General features: G+C 41.5%; 1 protein-coding gene across 1 annotated transcript; it reads right to left on the bottom strand.

Annotated features, from left to right (window-relative positions):
* Nucleotides 1–814: 814 nt before the first annotated feature.
* Nucleotides 815–20688, bottom strand: ALLC (allantoicase). The gene is made up of 11 exons (XM_048510479.1): nt 20599–20688; nt 18957–19007; nt 18159–18246; nt 16004–16129; nt 13588–13667; nt 12501–12633; nt 5816–5971; nt 4192–4265; nt 2903–3011; nt 2366–2493; nt 815–967 (listed from the first exon to the last, which is right to left on the bottom strand). The coding sequence occupies exons 1-11, from the start codon at nt 20686–20688 to the stop codon at nt 815–817; spliced, it is 1188 nt and encodes a 395-aa protein (XP_048366436.1).
* Between the last annotated feature and the right edge of the window lie 2064 nt (nt 20689–22752).

Here is a 22752-nt window from a genome sequence, read left to right as displayed (position 1 = left end):
AGATGTCTATGGCATATACTCTGCAATTTGTCTCACACATAACACTGCCAGAAACGTAATACTCTTTTTATTATATTATTCATAAATAAAAAGCATTTTAGTTGAGCAAATATAGACATAGCTTCAGAGAACAAAATGAATAAACTTCAAATGTATCATAGTATGATGTCACTCAGATAAGAAAAACGTGCCCAATCAATTTTAATACTGTTAATATTTCCAGAATCTATAAACATTCCATCTACATTTGCCGCAATTTTAAACATTTTTACACAGCAAGGCTCATCAATTACTTACCAGTAAATACGCTTAAAGTTGGGTTGTAAGTCTCATATAAGCAGTTTATCATTCATGACAAGTTTTTAATTTTCTTCAGTTAGAATGCAATCAAAATATAAGTATGTATTATTTTTGTAATGAATAATATTTATGTTTAACACACACCTCTGTAATTTGAAACCTCTCTGAAAAGAAAAAAAGTACACACCTTTACATGCCGTATGTGGGAGCTTGTGTGGGCATAAATTACTGCATAATCCCAAAGGTTTTTTACAGGTACATGCTCTGCTTCCTATCATTGCTTAATTATAAATAATGTAGCTTCTCAAATCAGATAATATATTTGCAAAGTATATTTTATTTATTCAGCTAGAGGAAGATGCTGTTATTGCACATCCATAACAAATTCCTGCGTTTGAACCATTCGTGTGGGAAACTACATACAGTTCTATGAATATATACACACAGATTAATATTTCAATGTTGCATATCGGTGAAAGCAAAATTCTGCTGGAGCTTTTTTCTCAGAAGGTTTTTACTCGCTGGCCTGTGAGGAAGTCCGCGGAAAGCCCCAGAGACGCATCCTACTTATGCCTCCATCTGGGGCAATAGTAAGTCTCACATGAGTACACACATTCAGTGTTTGAATGGCAGTGGCATCAAAAAAATGTCTTTTATGGGACTTGAGCTAGAAGGGGGAAAAAGAAACAATAAATTTTGTGTGTGTACATACTGCCTTAGGAGAAGAAAGGTAGCATAATACAGCTCTATCTCGGAAGCTAAGCAGAGTTGGTACTTGAGGAACCACAAAGGGCCTTTCCCCACTTACCTTCTGCTGCGTGCTACTCGGGCCAAGTAGCACAGGGTCCTCCGGCACTCCCCACTACAGGGGCGGCGACAACGCAGCCGCCCCAACACTGCTGCTGTCGCACCCCTCAGCGTGCATCATTCCTGGCGCTGGAGAAAATGGCGCCTTTTGATGACCCTGCGCAGAGCGCGGGGTCGTGGGGAAGCCCGGGCGCGTGCCAGAAATGACGCGCGCAGTGAGTAGCGTGCAGCGACTGTGGCAGAAGGTAAATGGGGAAAGACCCAAAGAAAGACTCTTCAGAGGAAAACAATAGCAAACCACCTCTGCTTTTCATATGCGTGGGTGACCATAGATTGACTGTGACTTGACGGCACTTTACACACACACAAATACTGCCTTGTAAAAAATAAAAATAAACCTGTTCAGGAATTAGTTACAGCTCATCTCAACACCAAGAGTTGAATAAAATAGCAACACAGGAGAGTAAAAAGAACCACCACCACTTTGGCCATGGGGATGTGCTTTATCCCCCTTTTTCAAAAGCTAGCTTGCCTTCTTCTGGTTGCCTCGGCAACCTTGTTCTTTTGCCTGAGCTGCTGTGCTTCATGCATGGGCAGAAAGGGAAACAGAGGGCACACAACCTCACAGTGTTGCTGACTGGCTCAAAGCTAGCTTCTGCAGTTGGAAGCTTGGCCACCACCATCTGCTTTCCTTACGGTCTTCTCAACCTCTCCCTGGCAGAGGGCTGAGCCTTTGCCAACTAGCTTTCATCTAAGCTGTAAGGTTTGTGCCAGGGACAGAGCAAGGAGACAGAGAGGGGAGTTAAGGGCACCCAAGTCCAGAAGTGATGGGGAGAGACAGGTCTCTTTACACCAGCGGTTCTCAACCTGTGGGTCGCAACCCCTCTGGGGGTCGAACGACCCTTTCACGGGGGTCACCTAAGACCATTGGAAAACACATATTTCCGATGGTCTTAGGAACTGATACACAAATAATTTTATGGTTGGGGGTCACCACAACATGAGGAACTGTATTAAAGGGTCGCTGCATTAGGAAGGTTGAGAACCACTGCTCTACACACTTAGGTACTCTGGTAATTTTAAAGGTTGTATTATATTGTATGAGAGGGGGTGCACAGGGCACATGGTAGTCATGGGGCTCTATGGGTTGATGGTAGTCGTGCATGTGGCTCTCTATCAACTGTAGAATCCGTACTACTGGACTAAAAAAAGGAAGGAATGCATTACTGCCCACTTGACGGAGAAGTGGCAAGCTTACCTTCGTTATCGGCAGCAAGACATTCCATTTTGTACCCTGTTTCAGGGACCATTTTTGCGCTATGCAGTCTTTTTCTTCTTGTATGCTCAATATACAGGCCTCAAGTGTACAAGTATCTGGAAAGTTTCCTGACAGTAAAAAATGAATTGGCTATATAACAACAGCCTTCTTTCAAATAAAGTGAGACTGTATGCTTACTTTGAAGTAAGCCCCCTGCCCACCCTCAGTGAGATTTATTTCCACATAAACATGCAAGGGTTCAGGGTTATAACAAACCCTGTGATATTTGTAGAACTGAAACACAGATTAATCAAACTTGCCCATAAGAGACCTGCTTTTACAGCTATTACAGCTTGAAGGGAGAGATGGCAAAATATTTTAAAGACTTTATGAACTTCATATTTTAACAAAATTTATCAAATATGTTTGCCACTAAATCTTAGAAATATTTAATAATATTAATAGAATTAATGGATAGTTATACATTTTGAAGATAAAGGAAGTAGCAGAGCCCAGGGACTGACGACAATTATTCACCTTTGAAATGCCTGGTATCTATTTCTATGTGTGTTATAATACCCAAGTGCCCCAATCGAAAGACTGCCCATTCCCTTCCTGGTATAAGAAGGTTTCCTTTGTCATCAGTCTGAAATTGAAAAGACAATATTATTTTGGCAGTAATTTTCCCTTCCTCTGGCACCGCAGATATAGCATCTGTGTCTCAGTAAAGCCCTCTCCCCCGCTTCTCCATTTATAAACAGGCCCTCTTGAAACATGTTATTGGTAGGGGGAAAAGACTTCCCATTATGAAAATATGAATGTACATGCATCCAGTGCTGTTTGAAAATGGGCCTCTTGTCATAACTCATGAAAGCACACCAGAGATTCAAAGCCCAAAGGGGCAATTTTTCTGATCTGCTAACATAGCATGTGAAGTGACCCAGTTTTAACTAGTCTAGGTGAACACAGTTCGCACAGTTATGTTCTTAACCACCAGTATCGCATTTAAATCAAGCTGCATATCACTTGCATTGCACCTGGTCACTTGCATTGCACCTGGTGCAAACTGATTGTGCCCTGTGTGTGTAGAAGGGAAACACTGATTGATGACTGTCAGCTGAAACAAGTGAGCAATATATTTTTTTAAGTCCACCTTGATATATCTGATTTGGGATGTGTTACAACTGCCTGATGTGCAAAGTTTTTTTAAAAAAATCTGTAGAGGAAATAGGCAAATCTCCTTAAGTCATGGTTTTAAAAAGTCTTATTGACAACATTAGGACAAAACAGTAAGGACACAATTTAGAGACTGCTACACATTGAGTTCAAAAGAGCTAACTAATGACCTGGTTCTAATCTACGTTCATGTCAGACTTGGCATAGGGTAAGGCTGTCCCTTTAACACCATCTTGATTTACAAATAATGTAGCTCCAGAGCAGGAAAAGCTTCAGCTGTCTGTTTCTGCACATTAAACCACTATTAAAGGGACTCCCCCCCCCCAGACAATTGACAAGCTTATATGGGGTGGCTGCCCCTTTGTGGCAAGCACCCTATATCATGGCTGTAATTTTATGGAACGGCTTTTCAAAAGGGACTGCCTGATCACATGGACAGTATCCATATCTCTGCTTGCTGGCCCACCGATGCCTCTCTTAGGGGTCAGAGAACCCTCAGAAGCAGGCGGCTACACCAGGAAGAAGAATCAGCAGAAATCTACATTCCAATTTACATAACCAGTCATGCACGGTTTAGATGCAAACCAAGATTCAAGTGCATAAGAACTATATAAAAATCCAAGATGAGTTGCAACTCATTTGTTTCTTACTTGCAGAACTGGTGGTCTTTCCAAACTTCTTCTTGTCTCCCAGCCATCTTTCATAGACTTTGCTTGTCCTATCCCTAACCAAATAACACTAAGTTGAGAGTTAATGCAAGGAATTTAACAATTAATTAATTGTTAACCAACTAATAATTGTAAGTATTCTAGAGAATGCTGGGAGGAGGAAATGGGCCCAGTCTCCCTCTATAGTAGGACATCTTCTGGCATTGGCCTCCCCATTCTTCACTGCCACCACAAAGGCTGGTGGGGGAGGGTAGGTTGCCAGCATTTCATCAATGTGCAATATCCTTCCAGAGAAAAAAAAGAAAGTGATATCACTGTGTCAGGATGATGCTCTATGGTTTGCCCCAAACATGATGCTTTCACAACAGAATTTTGGGTGGATCCTAGAGCATCCCTCAAACATGATGATATCGCTTCCAGTTTTGCACTAGAAGTGAAGTCACATGATGCCAGCAAGTTTGTTCCCTACCCCACAATATCTCTTGGGGATTTCTAGTTCTACCTTCAGAACCCAGTCTTGTCCTTACCCATTTTAAAGTTAAGGGTTAGCATCCAACAACTATTTCCTGGAAAGCAGCTTTTGCAAACTGCTCTGAAACCACAGCTCTGCTGTTGATCTCCCCACCCTCCTCCCAAAGACCTTTTTGAAAAGAAGGTGGTCACAATCCCATGCATGGCTCAGCAAATATTACCATTGTGCTGTTTTGCACATCACAACATTATCAAGATCATCATGGCTCCTGCTTTTGGGCTGTTCACCTCAGGAAGCTGCAATATGATACAATTATACGGCGCTAGGAGGATAATTTAAACTGATGGAGAGATGTATATTTTTGTATGGTGTTTTATATTGTAAGCCACCCTGAGCCCATCTTTGGACAGGAAAGGGCAGGATATCAATTCAATAAGAGAAATAAAATAAAATAAGACAACCTCTATTACAAGGAAGAGAAGCAGAGGGAGGAGGTAGCCCTCTTAGACAGGGAAAGCATGTAGAGGCGTAGGCAGTCTATGATTTGCCCAACACATGATGCTTTCACAACAGAGCTTTGGGTGGATCCTACAGCATTTCTCAAACATGATGATATCACTTCCAGTTTTGCACCGGAAGTGAAGTCACATGATGCCAGCAAGCTTGTTGCTCCTGATAGTGACAGAAGGGGCCTCTAGTTGACTCTTCGATCTGACAGGGATGAAGAGTTGCTGCTATGTAACACCAAAGGGAACTCTGGAGGTGACCCAATCCCAGAGATAACAAGTAAGGTACGGAAGCCACTGCCACCACTCCTCCTCACGTAGTGGTCCCTACTGAGAAGCTTGGACTTTGGAGCTGTCCAACAATACCAACCTCGAAATCCAGACCCTCCCATTCATTCTATTGCAACTTACTTAAGAGCCAAACGTAAGCATCAGTGAAGTGAATGAATATTGTACTTTACAAATTATGCCTATAAATAACAATGGTTCTTTGAATGATTTTCGTAAATGTTACTAGTGGTTCACTGAAAAATTGGAAGTCTGATTTTGAAATATATTTTATCTCCTCAACTAAATAAAAACTAAACAAGGGATTATTAAACTAGAAAAGGGCTAATATTATTCTTACCAAGTATATTATGGGGATGACCTAACTGAGCATCACTATATCCAACACAGATACCTCCATTCACCATTGCCACCAAATCACTCAAGTGATTCTGGCCCAAATGTGACCAGTCTCTTGATATTGTGCCATATACTTTTAGACGTGCAATTCCACCATCTACAGGAAAAAGAAATGCCATTTAATTATGCCTTTACAATATGGTAAAAGAAAAGATGGCCATCATTTAATCAGATATATGTTAATAACTAAGCAATCATATCTATAATTTAGAGTAAAATTTACATTTAGTAAAGCATGTAAAAAAGCTATATTGCAAATGTATTAGTATTAATACATTATCAACAGCAGATACAACGTTTTACTTGTCCTGGCCTCCAAGGACCTTAGAATCGGAAATAAATAGTAGGGAAGATAACTAGGGTTGCTAGCCTTTAGGTCAATGATGGCAAATCTTTTTGAGACCGAGTGCCCAAATTACAACCCAAAACACACTTATTTATCGCAAAGTGCCAACGCAGCAATTTAACCTGAATACTGACATTTTAGTCCTATGTATACCTGCTGCCCTGCCCTGCGCTGCTCCAGCGCCTCCACCCCACCCCTCTGCCTCCACCCCACCCGCTCGAGCAGGGGCCAGCCTGCTGCAGCCTCCAGCAAGTCCCGCGTGCACCACTCTGCACCTCTCTAGCATCTCCGCCTCCTCTGCCCCCCCCCCCGGGCATCAGCCACCCAGAGCACAGGCACCAGGCCCGCCAGCCGAGTGCTCCCTGCTCACCATGGGGCATTGTGCTCAGCAGCCCAGGACAGCCTAGATGTGTGTGTGGGGGTGGTGGTGGTGGTGGTGGTGATGAACTCTGTGCGCGCGAGCTCACAGAGAGGGCTCTGAGTGCTACTTCTGGCACTCGCGCCACCACTGCTTTAGGTTATGGCTGGAAATCTCCAGCTATTACATTTGATCTCCAGGATACAGAGATCAGTTCATCTAGAGAAAATGACTGCTTTGGAAGGTGAACTCTGTGGCATCATACCCCGCCCCCAACTGTGTCCTCCTGAGGCTCCACCACCACCCCAAAAATTTCCAGGTATTTCCTAACCTGGAGCTGGCAACCCTAAAGATAACAGAAGCCAAGACACTGAGAGATGGATGTTAAGTTATGGTTGGGTGGAATTCAGATATCTTTATTGGCATACAAAAATAAATTAATTTTTAACAGTAAAATCAATAAATTATAAAAAGGGAGATTAGTTGTACAGCTCAGCCATTTAGTTCCAGTTTTTGACAAATCTTGGTTTTTAATACCAGTGAGAAAAATTTAGCAACAGCGCTCGTAGACTCTGGGTCCGTACTTAATAAGAGTAAGGAAAGCTGCTTCTTTTTACTCATGTTTTAATTTGTAATAGTGGAGTAATTAGTTCCTCTTGCAGAGCAGTATGAAGCTGGCAGTCCAACAGTATGTGAGAGATAGAATCTGGCATATTTGCCTCACATACACAGCATCATTTGGAATATGGAACACGGAGAAATCTTCAAGAAGAACAGATGATGGAAAGGAGTTCAGTCTGGCCATCATAAAAGTGCATTTAAGGGGAAACAACTCAAGACTAGATAAACAGGGGGTTTTGGTATTGTGGGTGAAATGAATATCTAAAAATTAGGAAGGACAAATTTTTGGTTCATGAGGAAATAGTGTTGCTATTTCAAGGTCACAAAGTCCTTGAGTTATTGTCCTCAAGAGACTAGATTGGTCGTACTGAACCAAATAGTCAAGGTCAATGCCAATAGATCTGATCATATGAAGAATCTTCCTGTTCCAGTTGGATTTATAAATGTCTTCTAACATTGATGAGAGCAAACTCAAAGGTTGGGAGTTAAAAAGTACTTTCAGTCAATATTTAATAGTAATTATCCAGGCTTTAGTTTTCACAAAGGAGTGTTTAATTTCTGCACAAATGGTAGAATAATGAACACACCTAGGCACTCCTGTTATCTGGTAAGGAAAATGAGCTTGTGGATATTCGGCTGTATTGTTAAAAGCATGGATCCACCCAGGGATTTCATATAGAAGTTGTGAAATGACTTTTCACACTGAAGATGGTAGTTATGGCTGGGAGAAGTTGTTTTCCTTGATGGTAATAGAAGTTTGAGACTGCCGATGCTGTACATTTAGTTAATTTGATAGCTCGAGATTTGTGGAGTGACCAATTTAGATTGTAATTAAAGTTCACTCCCAGGGACTTTAAACTTTTAACTTGATCGATCTCTACATCCTCAGCTTTCCATTTGAAGCGCTTCCACTTCTTTGAAAAAACCATCACTTTAGATTTAACTGTAACTATAAGAGAATTAAGGTGACAGGAATTTGTGAAGGCATGTAGATAATGTTTAAGGCCGATATGAGTACAGGAGAGGACTACTGCATCGTCCGCATGAACAGGTTGAATAGATGTGAGGCTAAAACACACCCTTGCTTTACTTCCTTATTTGTTGGAATCTTTGGGATCAATAGACCATCAAGGGAAAACTTCACTTGGCAAGAGGTTCCTAAAAGAAAATTGCGCAGGGGGATGTGTAAGCAATGGTCTGTTTCTGTTTTGGCAAGCTTTGTCGACTGGGTTTCTCTGGGTATGGCATCAGATGTTCATTTGAGGTCTAAAAATGCTACCACAGCTTTTTATGTCCAATGTTAAGGTATTTTTCAGCCAAATAAAGCCAGGATCAAACAATGATCAATTGTAGATCTACCATGTCAAAAAACAGTTTGTTCAGGTTCCAATATGTTTTTATTTGCAGCCAGGAAACCAATTTTCCCTCAAGATATTTTGAATAAAGTTTCCCTGTGGTGGAAAGGACACATATTGGTTGGTAATTTTGAGATTGATCTATCACACCTTTCTTGAAAATGGGGATAATAAGGGAATTGAGCCAGCTGTCTGGAAAGATACAGAATTGTTTAATAGTGTAAAGAAATTAGCAAAAGGTTGACCCTACTATTGCAGATCACTTTTAATAAGTTTCTTTGGACTTATCTGGTCCCAGTGATTTATTGGATTTTAAGTGATTTATTAAACAAATGGTGTCATCAGTCTCAACAAGAGACCAAGTCGAGGTGTCTTTAAGCATTTGGAAACTATCACTGGGGATTAGATGTGAAGGATTTGTAAACAACATTGAAAAACAGCCAACCCACTGTTGAGTCAAAATCTTAGCAGTTGGGAGAGTGTGTTTGTTTTGCCGTGCATCTGAAGCGATAATCCAAAATAACTTAGTAGTATTGGAGTGAGTGATTGAGAGTGCCACTTTTTTCTTTGTAAAATTGTTGTTGTTTTCTTATGTATCAAGGAATGGTAGAGTTTCTTTAGCTTCAAGTATTTGGGGGATATTACAGAGGAGTTAGCATCCTGACAAATATTAGAATATAGCTCCCATAGCAAACATTTTTCTGTGCAGGAGACTCTTAATCAAACCATGAACAAGGGCTAAAAGGCTTTTGTGATAGTGAAATCAAGTAACAGTGAATTGTGATAGTGAAATCAAGAAATCCAACTGGACCATAATGGAATTATAGGAATTTAAAACCTGAACAGTACAGTCAATATGGAATAAGTTGTCCCTCAAAAATTTGAATTTGTCTGATTGTAATAATACTGTAAGTTTTGCTCCTATTATATTGACTATAAATGGAGATCAAGTAGAGCGGGTGGCTAGTTTTAAATTTCTGGGCGTCATGATTAAAGAGGACTTGACCTGGGGTGTACAGACTGCCGCGGTGGTTAAGAAGGCCCAGCAAAGACTGTACTATCTGAGACTTTTAAGGAAACAACAACTGAATGGAAAACTCCTGGTGTCCTTTTACCGCTGTGCTATAGAGAGTGTCTTAACCTACTGCATCTGTGTATGGTTCTCCAGTTGCACAGTGGCAGATAGGAAGGCGCTCCAAAGGGTGATCACTACTGCACAGAGGATTATCGGCTGCCCTATCCCCTCCTTGGAAGAACTCTATAATTCCCGAAGCCTAAAAAAAGGCCAAAATATTCTGAGAGACCCGTCTCATCCAGCACACTCTCTTTTTGAACTGTTACCATCCGGCAGACGATACAGGTCTATCAAAACTAGGACAAAGAGGCTTAGAGACAGCTTCTACTCTAGAGCTGTGGCTATGCTAAACTCCGGGGCTTCGTGTTGATGTGTTTGGGGCTGAGTAGGGATGGGTGGAGGAAGGGGAAAGTGAGGATGGGCATGAGTCTGAAATTGTGTGCATTGAGGAATGCTGCTGTAAATTTCGTTGTGCGTGCACAATGACAATAAAATGCTTATGCTCATTAGGGTCCACTAAACTCTACTTAAGATCAGATCAGTTGATCTGGATGGAGCAATTACAATAGAGGACTTTTCTTTTTGCCAAGGGCCTAAGCACATTCTTCAAATCTGAGAATCTTAACTGAGTTGGGTGGTACCTTGGCACTCTGGGAAGGTGGGTGGGATGACTGCTTCCATGTGAAAATATAAAAACCAGCCGGTGATCAAATACCTCTCGAGCACCAAATGGAGCACAGGGATTCCTTAACCAGTTGAGAACAGAGGTAAACATTGGTGAATTATTATATTAACAAAGCTGGAGATTAATTTAAATGATGCCCCAGGTAAGGAGCCAGTGTAAGACAAACCACTTTGTGAAATATGCCTGGTTTTCTACATAGGATGCAGATAAGGCCTTAAGATCAGGGCCCGAAACAAATTCTCCCTCATAGAATTTAAAGCCAAGCCTAAAGAAGAGTTCTTAAGGTAGTTCTCTATAGTAGAAATGGAGACTGACACATTTTTTTAAAGTTGCTGCTTCAAATTGTAACAGCAATAATGCTAGAACGCTTGCGCAAAAGGGAAAAAAGGGCGTGGGTTGTTCTTCTGTGTCACAGATGACATCCCATCACTATCAGGGATAATACGTTTTCAGGAGTAGCATGTGGAATAGAAACAGCTGAAGAGACAAAAGGAGGAGACTCAAAATGACACCAGAAAAAGAGGTGTACAGAATGATTTCACAGAAAGTTTGACCACTGGGGAAATCTGTGGTAAGCTGTACATGTGGAGAAGGCCAGAGAGAATATGATAAGAACAGTTTGAAATAATGCCAACTTGGAATAGCATGTGTTGGTGAAAATCTTGGTGCAATAAGCATTTTTTTATAGACAGTCTCAAAAATATTGGAAAATGAGAGAATAGTAAATGAATGGTAATTCTGTTGTTCGTTCATTACAGAATTATCGCTGTATAGACAGTGGTGGGATTCAAAAATTTTAGTAACAGGTTCCAATGGTGGTGGGATTCAAACAGTGGCGTAGCGCCAATGGGGAAGGGCGGGGCACGACGGGGATGTGGCCAGGCATTCTGGGGGCAGGGCATTCCTGGGAGGGGCTGTGGCAAGGACGCAGGGCGCATGCACCCCAGGTGCAGTTCCCCTTCGCCCCGCCTCTAGATTCAAATAATGACTGTTTAAAGTATTTTAAAAGCAATATACCGAAAGGTAGCGTATTATTTCTTTTTATATAATTATATTGATTAATTTTAAATAATAACATAAGTAAGGAGAGAAACCAAAAACTGTTTACAATTGTTAACATATTACAAACATATCTAATTGTCTATCTCTCTCAACCCCTCCAACTAAAACATCCTATATTGCCTCCCTCCTTCCCATATTCCCCTCTCTCCCTACTTTCTACTTCCCCTTCAGATTCCTATAACTACTTTATCTGTTCCACTTGAAAGAAAACTAACAGAGGGAGAGATCCAAAATCCTTAATCTAAAAGAGTAGTTTAAACTCCTCTCTTTCCAATATAAATTTCAAGGGAAAAAAAGAAAATTAAAAATCTTTACCTATAATACTTTCCCAACCTTTATACCAATGAACAAAAAAATAGAATTCTATATATTGTATTATTTCATACAGTTCATACACACATGGAGGGGTGCCATGGGGGGCAGGGGGGCTGCAGGGGAGCCTGGGGGCGATTTTGCATCCCCCACTTGACGAGATTTGTTGTACCCAGGGACAGAGATTACCCCCTTGTCCCTAGTGGAGTTAATCATTAATAACCGGTTCTCCGAACTGAGGAACATTTTAGTAACCGGTTCTACCGAATAGGTGCGAATAGGCTGCATCCCACCTCTGTGTATAGACATCATGTAGGCACAGTAAGAATTAATTCCTAACCAGAGTCATGCTCTTCTAAACCCATTGACCTCAATGAATTTACAGAAGTGTAACTGTTTAAGATTACACTATAATCCTAATAATTTTATTATGGCTGAGAAAAATACCCACCGTTTATACATTCCTTTACAATTCCCTAAACTCTTTCTCTGTTCCACTCCACATACCATTCAGTGCCATTGTTTAGTATAGGACGTTTCTGAAGATTAATTTCTGTTTGTCAGAAATCTCATTTTTGCTGAACAAACTGTGAGTTGGGACTTAGTTCTTTTCAGTCATCCCAAACATTCACAAACATTCAGGAGTGTACACATATAGATAATGAGTGCAAGAAATGTAAACACTAACAAAAACCTTACAGCTAGATATACAGTTTTCAATGATGCACCATGCTCCTCACTGAAAACAGAACAAATAAGATGGAATAGAAACAGAGCTATGAAATCTCTTTGTTTTGCATATTTTTTCTCACCTGGATATAGGTTGAGCCTTATATGTGTCCACTTTTGCTTTGAAGTGACACAAAAATAGCTGTGGTCAGTGTCAAAATTTCCTGATTTTATCTCTGACAGAGGAACCAAGAAAGCCCATTCACTGGACCTCATCTGAAGAAAGATATTAATTAGTTGTTTGTTTTCAAGTGAGAGATAATTTTGTTTAAATTTAACTGCAGAACCTCAGAGTTTATTAGAGTTGCCAACCTCCAATTTTTGGCTGGAAATCTCCCACTATTACATCTGATCTTCAGGAGACAGTCATCATCTGGAGAAAATGGCCGCTTTGGAAGATGGACTTGGTGGCATTATACCCCATTGAAGTCCCTCCTATCTGAGACTCCACCCACAAAATCCCCAGATAGTTTCCAACGTGAAGCTGGCAATCCTAGAGTTTATAGCCCACAAAGTGTTTCTGTACAGTTTTGGCTTTTACAGTGCTGGAGGGTTTTTTTACCTACATATCGCAGCTGTTGATTGTGATAGTTGTTCACTATGCTTTGCCAGCCTCTCAGACCCACATAGCTGCTACTCAGCAGTGGCCAAGGATTCAGGAATGCTTTCAGTCCCTAACCCCTCCAGTTGTTTAAAAGTGTGGAGATCCAAACCCTTAGATATTTCATTCAGTATAGTATTTTTTGTATGAAAACCAGGGGTGTATTTTAGGGGGCAGCCCAAACTCCCCCTACTCCCCCCACCCATGCGCCCTCCCCCTGCCGAACTTGCCCAGCCCTGGCTCACCTGGCCCTAGTTCACTGCCTCCCTTTCTCCCCACAAGTTGCACTCGCACAGCCCCAGCTTGCCACCTCACAAACAGATCAGCTTGTCTAGCTCCGACTCACACAGCCTTTCACCTTGCTGCCTCACATGGCCTGTCTCCTTCCTCTCTCACCCCTGAGGCTGAACTCCCCCACCTTCCTGCTGCCAAACAACTCCCGCCCCCTGGCATGGGGAACTGGTAGCAGCAGGGGCGGGGGGGGGGGGCATTTTGCAACGGTACACCACTGATGAAAACCTCCATTTAAGTTATTATCTGGTGTTTTTCTTATCCAGGATTTACATCACCTCCTTGACAGCTTTAAATTCTTCCTGTGAAGCTGCAGTTCCTACTCTGGTCCCTCTTGGTGGCAGTGATGGTATTTCCTCTGCAAAGACAACGTGTCAGACAGAAACATAATAAATTTTACCAGCAGAATTAGACTGTAAACAGCAGAAGGTATCGAACCCCTATTTTAGCTGAGGCATATTGTACTGGAAGTTAGATATACCCAAGGCTGTATTGTAGAGCTAAAAAGATGATTAATGGCCTGACACACCTGACTACCATATCTGGGATTAGGATGTACCATAACAAAATGCAGCATCTATGAGCAATACTTCACTGTAGGAAATAGAATGTTGAAAAGGCTGAGAAGACCTGGGTTCAGATTCTAGAGCCTGTCCCTCTCTTTCAGAACAGAGAGACAATGAATGTTCTTCAGGGCACACTGGAGGATGAATTTAATAGATAGGTAAGTTTTTAGAAGAACCTTACAAGTGAAGAAGCTAATAGGAGAGCACATGTTTGGCATGGAGAATGTCCCAGTTTTGATCCCTGGTATTTCCAGTGAAAGATCCAGTTTTGGGAACGGCCCTTCTCTCCCTGAGACCCTAGAGAACGACTGCCAATCAGTGGCCTTTTCTGCACAATCAAAATAAAATGTTTTGAGGCAGGAAATAAAACATTTTCTCGGAGGAGTTCCATAATGTTTTTAACTAAAAACATTTTTTCTCCACTTTGAAAATGTTTTAAATGCATCCTTGATATTAGCAATTCTTTTGTTGAAATGTTTTCAGAACGTTTAGGCTTCCAATGTATACCTCTTTAAAACATTTCCCACACCTCTCTGCAGTCCCCAGACTTCCTCATTGGTGCCATTTTCTGAGCTCGCGCCGTTGTCTCGCCTTGTCATGGGCTCTCCAGTAGCCAGCCAGGATTCCTCAGATAAGGAATACTGGCATGATGATCTGGCTCCATCAGAGTCTGAGCTGGCTGAATCTCCAGAGCTATGGACTGTATATATAGTGATACAAGGCAATGAGCTAATTGGTATATGCAATTAGTTTGAGTATAAATTCAATAGATAATTCATAAACTGGTCATAAAGATTATTCATAAAGATATATTGTGCTTACATGATAAGTAATATTCAACTGGATATAAAGGTAATAACAAAACATATAATAAGAGCACATAGGCAACTTAAGAAACGTAATGGGACTGTACTTAGTAATAAATTCTCAAAGGCACTGTATAGGATGTCATAAACATTGTCCATAAGGCACGAAAATCTCTATTTCTACTAGATTTACCTGAACACACTGAAGAAATTTCTGTTGAAAACGTGGACTAGCGCGCAACGCGTTCTGCGAATGTGGCTGCTGTCACCGTGGTGTCTTCATCCACTTGCTGGAGCTGCTGTCTACTACCACAATTCGTTTTAATATTCTTTACTCATTGAATATTGGTGACACTGACTCTTTCAATTGATTGGAACGCAATAGGAGTGTTGCAGGTTTCGTGCCTTATGGACAATGTTTATGACATCCTATACAATGCCTTTGAGAATTTATTACTAAGTACAGTCCCATTACGTTTCTTAAGTTGCCTATGTGCTCTTATTATATGTTTTGTTATTACTGTATATACTGGCGTATAAGACTACTTTTGAACCCTGGGAAATCATCTGTAAAGTCTGGGGTCATCTTATACGCCAGGTACTGAGCGGGTGGTACTGAGCAGGTGGTACTCTATATTTTAACTGGAAAAGTGGGGGGGTCGTCTTATACGCCCAGTCGTCTTATACGCCGGTATATACGGTACCTTTATATCCAGTTGAATATTACTTATCATATAAGCACAATATATCTTTATGAATAATCTTTATGAACGGTTTATGAATTATCTATTGAATTTATACTCAAACTAATTGCATATACCAATTAGCTCATTGCCTTGTATCACTATATATACAGTCCATGTTTCTTAGGCTTGGCTGGCCTAAAATTTTTTAGTATTGGTTTGACTGTATATATTTGCTGATCTGTTGAATCTCCAGAGCCACAGTTGATTGAGTCATGTGAACAGTCAGTAGTCACACAGGTGCAGGGGCATACTGCCCTAGGGACCCATGTCCCCGGGTGCACACTTTTCAGTCCCACATAACCAAATGGCGTATACCCCAGCCGCACGCCCCAAGCCCTGCCCCCCAGGAGCCAGCCTACAGGGCATGGGAAGCTCAGAGAGGATGTCATGGAGAGCATAGCTGTGGGAAGCTCAGAGAGGATGTGATGTCATGGAATCTACCCTCAAAAACTGCCATTTCTTCCAGACCCTCATCTCTGTAGACTGAAGATGAGTGATAATTCCAAGAAAACAAGTCTTACCATGAGGTTGAAATTCTTCTAAGAGAGTTCTAAAACGTCACTATTTCTTAGTTACCTTGTTCTAAATAAGCAGCTTGGATTGATATCCGAGGAGCACAGTTTCCACCGAAATAAGAGGTGTCTGCCTCAAACCCATAAACAGTTCCTGGCACTCCTAGTTGAATGATGCACCAATCATGCCCTAAAAGGAACACATATTTAAAAAAATAACTAACATGGACATGGTATGAATGTTGTTGATCCAAAAGAGATGTGGGGGTGGGTGCAGGGATCACTCCTGCGCTGAAAAAGCTGCACTTATTGCCCATCTTTTTCTAGGTATAATTTCTGGCTCTTATTTTTAAAACCCTAAATTTTAGGGGCTTCTCATACTGTCCAGCCCACCAGTTAAGATCCTCTTCTCAAGCCCTGCTATCTGTGCCCCTGCCTGCAGAGGTTAGGAAAATGGCAACCATTTCCAGTAGTAACACTTAATTTCTGGAATGCCTCTTTTTGGAGGTCTCGCTGGTGCCAAATGTATTCTCACTTAGATGCCAGGCCAAAGCATGTTTCTTTATCTAGGCTTTTAAAGCTGTTTTACTATTCTGCTCCTAGCTCAAGGAAAGTTGTATGAATTTTATTTTAGACCACTTACTGTTGATTTGTGCTGTATTTATGCTTCTACTTATTTTTATACTGTGGCTTTTTAGGACTTCTTTTATACTGGTTGTTTTATGATACTGTTGTACATTCCGAGCTACCTTGATCAGACATCTTGATTAGGTAAAGCCATTTTCTTAATAAACAAACTCCAATTCAGAAGAATATGCAAACCCTGGATTTATTTAGAAGTATACGTGTGCCTCTTTTTGAAAAACAACAACAAATTTTGGCATGGAAAACAACACTTGCTTGTAGATACTGGTAGTTCTAAGAATAATTAATGGCAGTTGGTAGTTATTTAAGTTGTAACTGGCCAATTACACAGGGGACGCTTACCTCAGGACTCTTCTCTGGGCAGCGGGCTTGCAGAGGACTTTCCTCACATTTCTCTGTTTACATGCAAGGAGGCAGTTCAGTGCCTGCCACACAGCTGCTTCCTGAAGCTTCAACCCTCTCCTTTTGCTGCTTCTCTTAACTCCTCCCATCAGCAGCCTTAAAAACACAGATCTTGCTGATATTTTCTTCCTCTCCCTTCCCTGACACACACACACACACTCCCTCACTTGTTCTCTCTTGCTGCTGGGGCAAGAGAGGTTTGTTTTTAAAATAGAAGCTTGTCTAAAATAAAGTTTTTAAAATGCCCTCCCAATCATCAGAATGCTGTCCCAATCATCAGAAGCAGGGCAGGGGAGAGCTGGGGTGGAACTCAAAAGAGACCCTGCTTAATATCAATGTATCGATACAAGCATTTAGAGAAACAGGAAGGAGTCAGCAACGGGGAAGGGGGCATGGGGGAAGTGTTCACAGCAGTGTGGGGGAGTACAGGGGAGAGAGACTAGGCGTGCTGGTGTTAGGTCTCGCAACCTTAAGCCAATAAACGGACTCTGAAGTATTGATCAGTAGTGTTTATTGAATAGGCATCAAAGTACCACACTTGGCAAAGCCAGTTCTGATGAAGCTGGCATTCACAGTCCCCTTTATCCCCCGTAGAGAACCCATTTTCCCAAGAGTTTGTGCAAAACAGTCTTTGGAGCTAAGGCGCCCCAAGGTCAGCAGCAGATAGCAAGAAAAAGCCACCTGGCTTCTTGCCCTACAAGATAACGGATCCCATGGGACAGGAGTACCAGGGGAAGCCTATTTGTCTACAAAGCATGTGAAGCCATAAAGTTAAGATCTAGGAAAGAATGCACAGATGGCAGTGAATACATATTGCAGGCTGGTTATATATATCTTTCCAGCAGCAGCTGGCTGTGGGCAGAGGGAAGAGGTCCAGGGCAAACCTGTGCCTACTGGCACACTTGCCTGTTCTGGCTGCAAAGCAAAATTAAATTCATGCTAGAAATGGTCTTGCTTGCCACTGAGAGAATAGCAAGTGAAAGTGGGGCTTGAGGAAATATGTATGTTCAAGAAATCTTGTGGCGGTGCACATTTGCTCCCATTGCTCAGCAGATGCCTTGCGTGTAATCAGCCGCTGGCAATCTTGCATTCATTGTGAGAATAAGTCAGCTTACATACAGTTAAAACTCCAGAAACATTCCTAAAACTTTCTACTAAAACAAGCAACTTACCTGAAATTCGTTTCCTTCTGGTCTCCCACCCATCTCTCCACTTCCCATAGTCAGTGAACAGGTCTGCATGACAGACTGGTCTTTGTTCCTACATGAACATAAAATCAAGACAGCTGAGCAGCTGCCTTGCATTATAGCGGCTTGCATTATATGCAAGCAACTTCATAGGATTGCAAAAAAATTGTTAACAATCTTTTGCAAATTAAACAAGCTTATTTTTTTGGCAGCACCAAAAGTACAGTGCAGATTAAGAAGCAGCTGGGAAAGCAAACTCTTATTTGATGATCAAGCCTAAGCCAATGAAAGTAATGTAAATTCCCACTGAAATCAACGGAGCGTCAATGTACTTAAATGTGTGGGGTCATTCCCGTCATGTCTTCTTAAGGAGTTGCGTTAAAATAGAAGCATTCCATTTCTTCACAGCATTCCTTTACATAGTAGAACTTTTTAAACATGGAAACCAAGGTAAACAATTTCCCTGAACGTAAATAGAAATAATGGGGCAATTACACATCACTACAGTTCCTACAGACAAATTTGTTATGATGTATTTTAAAAAGAGCTGCTATTAGATAGAATTTTTGTGATTAGTGTGAATGCACCTCTCACCGTAGTTTTGTTAGATAGACTTCCTAGGTGACCAGGGACCTGAGTACTGCTTAATGTCCCCAACCTTATGGAGGGCTTCTCTGGAGCAGGACTGTGGATTTCCTGCTCACTAGGATAAATTCCGCTGAGTGTTAGCCTTTACCGTAATCCATTTATAATCGAAACAAGGGCCGCAGAAGCTTTGCCTACCTTTAAGAGATTTTCAGCAGGAGCAAAAAAGTCATCTGTTGCAAATAAAACCTTTATAAATTGGAACAGATTGTAAGGATTAATTATATTATCTACGCACACATTACTACTTATTTTATTCTGCATACTAAAATTCTATCAAGTAATATCAGGCTTCTACTTTTCCTCAGCAAAGCCCATTTTGCTAATGGTCCCAAATATGTTATGGGGGGTGGGAGGGCTACCCAGTTGCACTAGTGGAAAAAGCAGTCAGGGGCTCATTCCGCACGTGCAGAATAATGCACTTTCAAACTGCTTTCAGTGCTCTTTGAAGCTGTATGGAATAGCAAAATCCACTTGCAAATAGTTGTGAAAGTGGTTTGAAAATGCATTATTTTGCATGTGCGGAAGGGGCCAGGGTCTAAGGCGATATATATGTAACAATATACTTCAAGGATGTGTGTCAGATTGAATGACTCAGAATGTTCGGGTAAGAAGTCCCTTAATAAAAATGAGGAGGAGGACAAAATTGGCCCTATGTCACACACCCCAAATATCCTTCAGTACGCATCTGAACCATTGCTTCATCAAATTCTGTAGACACTTTACTAGCAATACCTAAAAATGGGGCATGATTCCTACCTAGATGGGTACAGCACATGCTCAGAGGGATATCTATAGAGACCAATAGAGGCTTTCCTCCCTTCCTTCCTACCTGGACCACAAAGAACAGCATTTTAAAAGTCTGAAACCCTTTTAGGGCTTCCAGCTCCAGGTTAGGAAACTCTTTGAGATTGAGGGATGGAACCTGAGGAGGACAGGAACCGCAGTGGGGTACAATACCATAGAGTCTACCCTCCAAAGTATCCCTTTTTCTCCAGGAGAAGTGATCTTTGTTGTCTGGAGATGAGAATCAAATTCAGGAAGATCCCCAGGTTCCACTTGGGGCTGGCATCCCTTGGCTTATTTTAGCTTTGGAAAACAGCAGGGAGCGGGGAGGAAGGAGCTTCTCCCTTCCCCATGTCATGCTCCTGATGCCACTTGGGCTTCTGTGGATCTTTAAAACGCTGTTCCCTGCAACCACTATGTGGCTACAAAGAATCCTGATCCTAATCCTTATGTGTAATTTGGCTCTAAGGCTATATTAAAGCCAAGCCAGGACAAATCCTACCTGAGTGACATGGTCAGGCAGACTTTTCCCTGACTTTGTTTTGAACACATTAGTGTTTTAATATGTCAGGTTTCTTGTTGTTTTTCAATTTGGTTGGGTTTTTTTTTTGAAAACCACTTTAAGCAGTGAGGAAGAAGAAGAGTTGGGATGTATACCCCACCTTTCTCTCCTGTAAGGAGACTCAAGGTGGCTTACAAGCTTCTTTCCCTTCCTCTCCCCACAACAGACACCCTGGGAGGTAGGTGGGGCTGAGAGAGTTCCAAAGGACTGTGACTAGCCCAAGGTCACATAGCAGGAATGTAGGAGTGCAGAACACATCTGGTTCACCAGATAAGCCTCTGCCACCCAGTTGGAGGAGTGGGGAAGCAAACCTGGTTCTCCAGATTAGAATCCACCTGGTCTTAACCACTACACCATGCTGGAAAAGCATTATAGAACTGTAGTTAATAAGCAAGCTGTACATGGTAGTAAGACATCACCCAGTGAAATTACCTTTCCTCCTATAATCTCACATGCCAGATCATTTAGATGTAGAAAGTCAGGTAAAACATGAGGCTTTACTCCTTTGAGATGAATGGACATCTTTCTTCAAAAGATACAGCAGAATTAACTGATTCTTTTTTCTTCTGAAAGGGAAGAGTGTTAGTATTTGCAAGTGTCTGTCACAGCCAGTCATGAAAGTGTTAACTGTTTGTATGTAAATAGGATGCCACATTCTAATAAGCTGACCTGCTGATTAGTTATTGACCAGATTGTTAGCCACTGCTTACATCATTGTGAGCACCTGAAGTTATAAAGTTAACTTGCTTTTTTTGTTCTTTGTTACTACTCTCTCGATCCTTACTATGTGCTGAGACAACTGTAAATATGTAACAGTACAGTATTTATTGTTTTATCTCCATGTTACTCTACCCTTTTAGCTAGTAAACCTTTATACTAAAGCAACTGTACAATAGAAATGTGATTATAAATAAGAACCAATATCTTTGAGGTCAGCTAAGATGAATGAGTACTTAGCCAGGAAGCGTTCCAGCAGTTAGTTTTCAGGATCCTTCTTTTCCTCACAGAGAAATTATCTGGCCAGTTTATACCTTCTGTTACATTATCTCCAATGCCCAACAACAAAGCTGTAAATTAGTGATGCTCAGGCTATGGAGGACTACAGGATTGGAGCCACTGAGAGCTGAGACTTGGCATAATGCAGCGTTCCAAAGGTTGGATGTTTGAGGAATAATGGAGTGCACTTCTGTACAAGCTAGTTCAGCACTCATCATGACCTTTCAAATATGAAAGCTATTGGCATATATTCTAATCATGGGCACCGGAATCGTTATCATTTGAGACCTAATAAACAGTAATAGCTGAATTCTACAAGGAGACAGCCAAAAAAAATGAATAAAACAGTTACACACCACTGAACAGTAATTTATACTGCCTCAAGCTGGAGGAACTTTTGATCATTCACTTGCAAAGTAGGAAATACTGATGTTCTTAGTACTTAATACTCTATGTTGCAACATTATAAAAGAAATGTAATAAAATCAATTCATCTTACTCTGTTTGAAGTTGTGCTCCAAATCAGCAGTGCGGAGAGGTGAATGTATTTAAACAGGCTTTGTGCAGAGTCCAAAATAAGCAAGTTACTCAATCAGTAGACAATCATTACATGATATCGATTCTGCAAGGAATCACTCCCTTCCTGTTTAAATATCCCCGTTTCTTACACAAAACTGAAAGGGATTTGCATCCCTTTCTAAATCTTAAATATGCACCAGTGCAGTTCAATAATATTTGACTTACAGTTCAATCCACAGCCAGAGGTGACTGGGGATGGTGCTGCTACTGTGCTGCCACGTTGCCTCCAGAGGTTTTCCAGGTAATACAGGGATGCAGGAAAAAAAGTCTGACTGCAAGGAAGTCTTCCATAGGACTTTTCGGGTGGCATAAGTCTGAAGGCCTGGCCACAGTATTCCTGGCCCTAAAGCCCAGATGGAATCTAACTAAAGTCGACTCCACCCCTGGGAACACCCCAGCCCATCCTCTGCACTGCCGTCCTATCTGACACCAGCGTTCCTCCACTTCCAGGTTTTGTTCTGTGGAGCTGTGGGGTGCCTGACCACCAGCACCTTTGCATTCTCCAGCAGCGGGAGTGCCTCTTGGGTTGGTGGAGGGAGCAAACATGTTGACACAGCCTGGCACCATTCCCGCAGCCCATTTGCCCTCCATCTGGATTGGGCTGTCCAGGAGTGTACCTCAAACTGATATAACATCCATGAGCCATGGTGTCTATTTTTGTGTTTGTACACATCTTTTCACCTTTGATCCCTTTTTACATGCTGGTTGTTCTTGGCACCATGTCTGAAAGACAGGAGCTCTGGTGTTTGCACAAAAGCCACAGAATGGTCATTCCCTGTTAGTGTGGTCCTAATTTGGCTGAAAGCCTATGGTTATTATTCTGTGAGTGTCTATATCACTATCCTACCCTATCTACTGAAATATGGGTTACGTTATTATATTGGTTTCTGTTGATAGTGAGTGTCCAGCTTTAGAGGAATGTCTAGACTGGATATTTGCATGGTCCACTGTTCTCCCTTTACAAAGAAGATTAAACATGGCATGAGAAAATTCTCTGTACTCCAGTTAATG

The sequence above is a fragment of the Sphaerodactylus townsendi genome, linkage group LG01 (assembly GCF_021028975.2).
Source record: "Sphaerodactylus townsendi isolate TG3544 linkage group LG01, MPM_Stown_v2.3, whole genome shotgun sequence".
In the NCBI taxonomy this organism is placed as follows: Eukaryota; Metazoa; Chordata; class Lepidosauria; order Squamata; family Sphaerodactylidae; genus Sphaerodactylus; species Sphaerodactylus townsendi.
This window is presented reverse-complemented; position numbering and strand designations above follow the sequence as displayed.

Coding starts and splice junctions, on each gene's coding strand:
- ALLC (XM_048510479.1), bottom strand. CDS start 20,688: ATGTCCATTCATCTCAAAGGAGTAAAGCCTCATGTTTTACCTGACTTT. Junction 18,247..18,956: donor CTGCTGAAAATCTCTTAAAG/GTAGGCAAAGCT, acceptor ATGTTCATGTAG/GAACAAAGACCAGTCTGTCA. Junction 5,972..12,500: donor AAGGCTCAACCTATATCCAG/GTGAGAAAAAAT, acceptor TTTTTCCTGTAG/ATGGTGGAATTGCACGTCTA.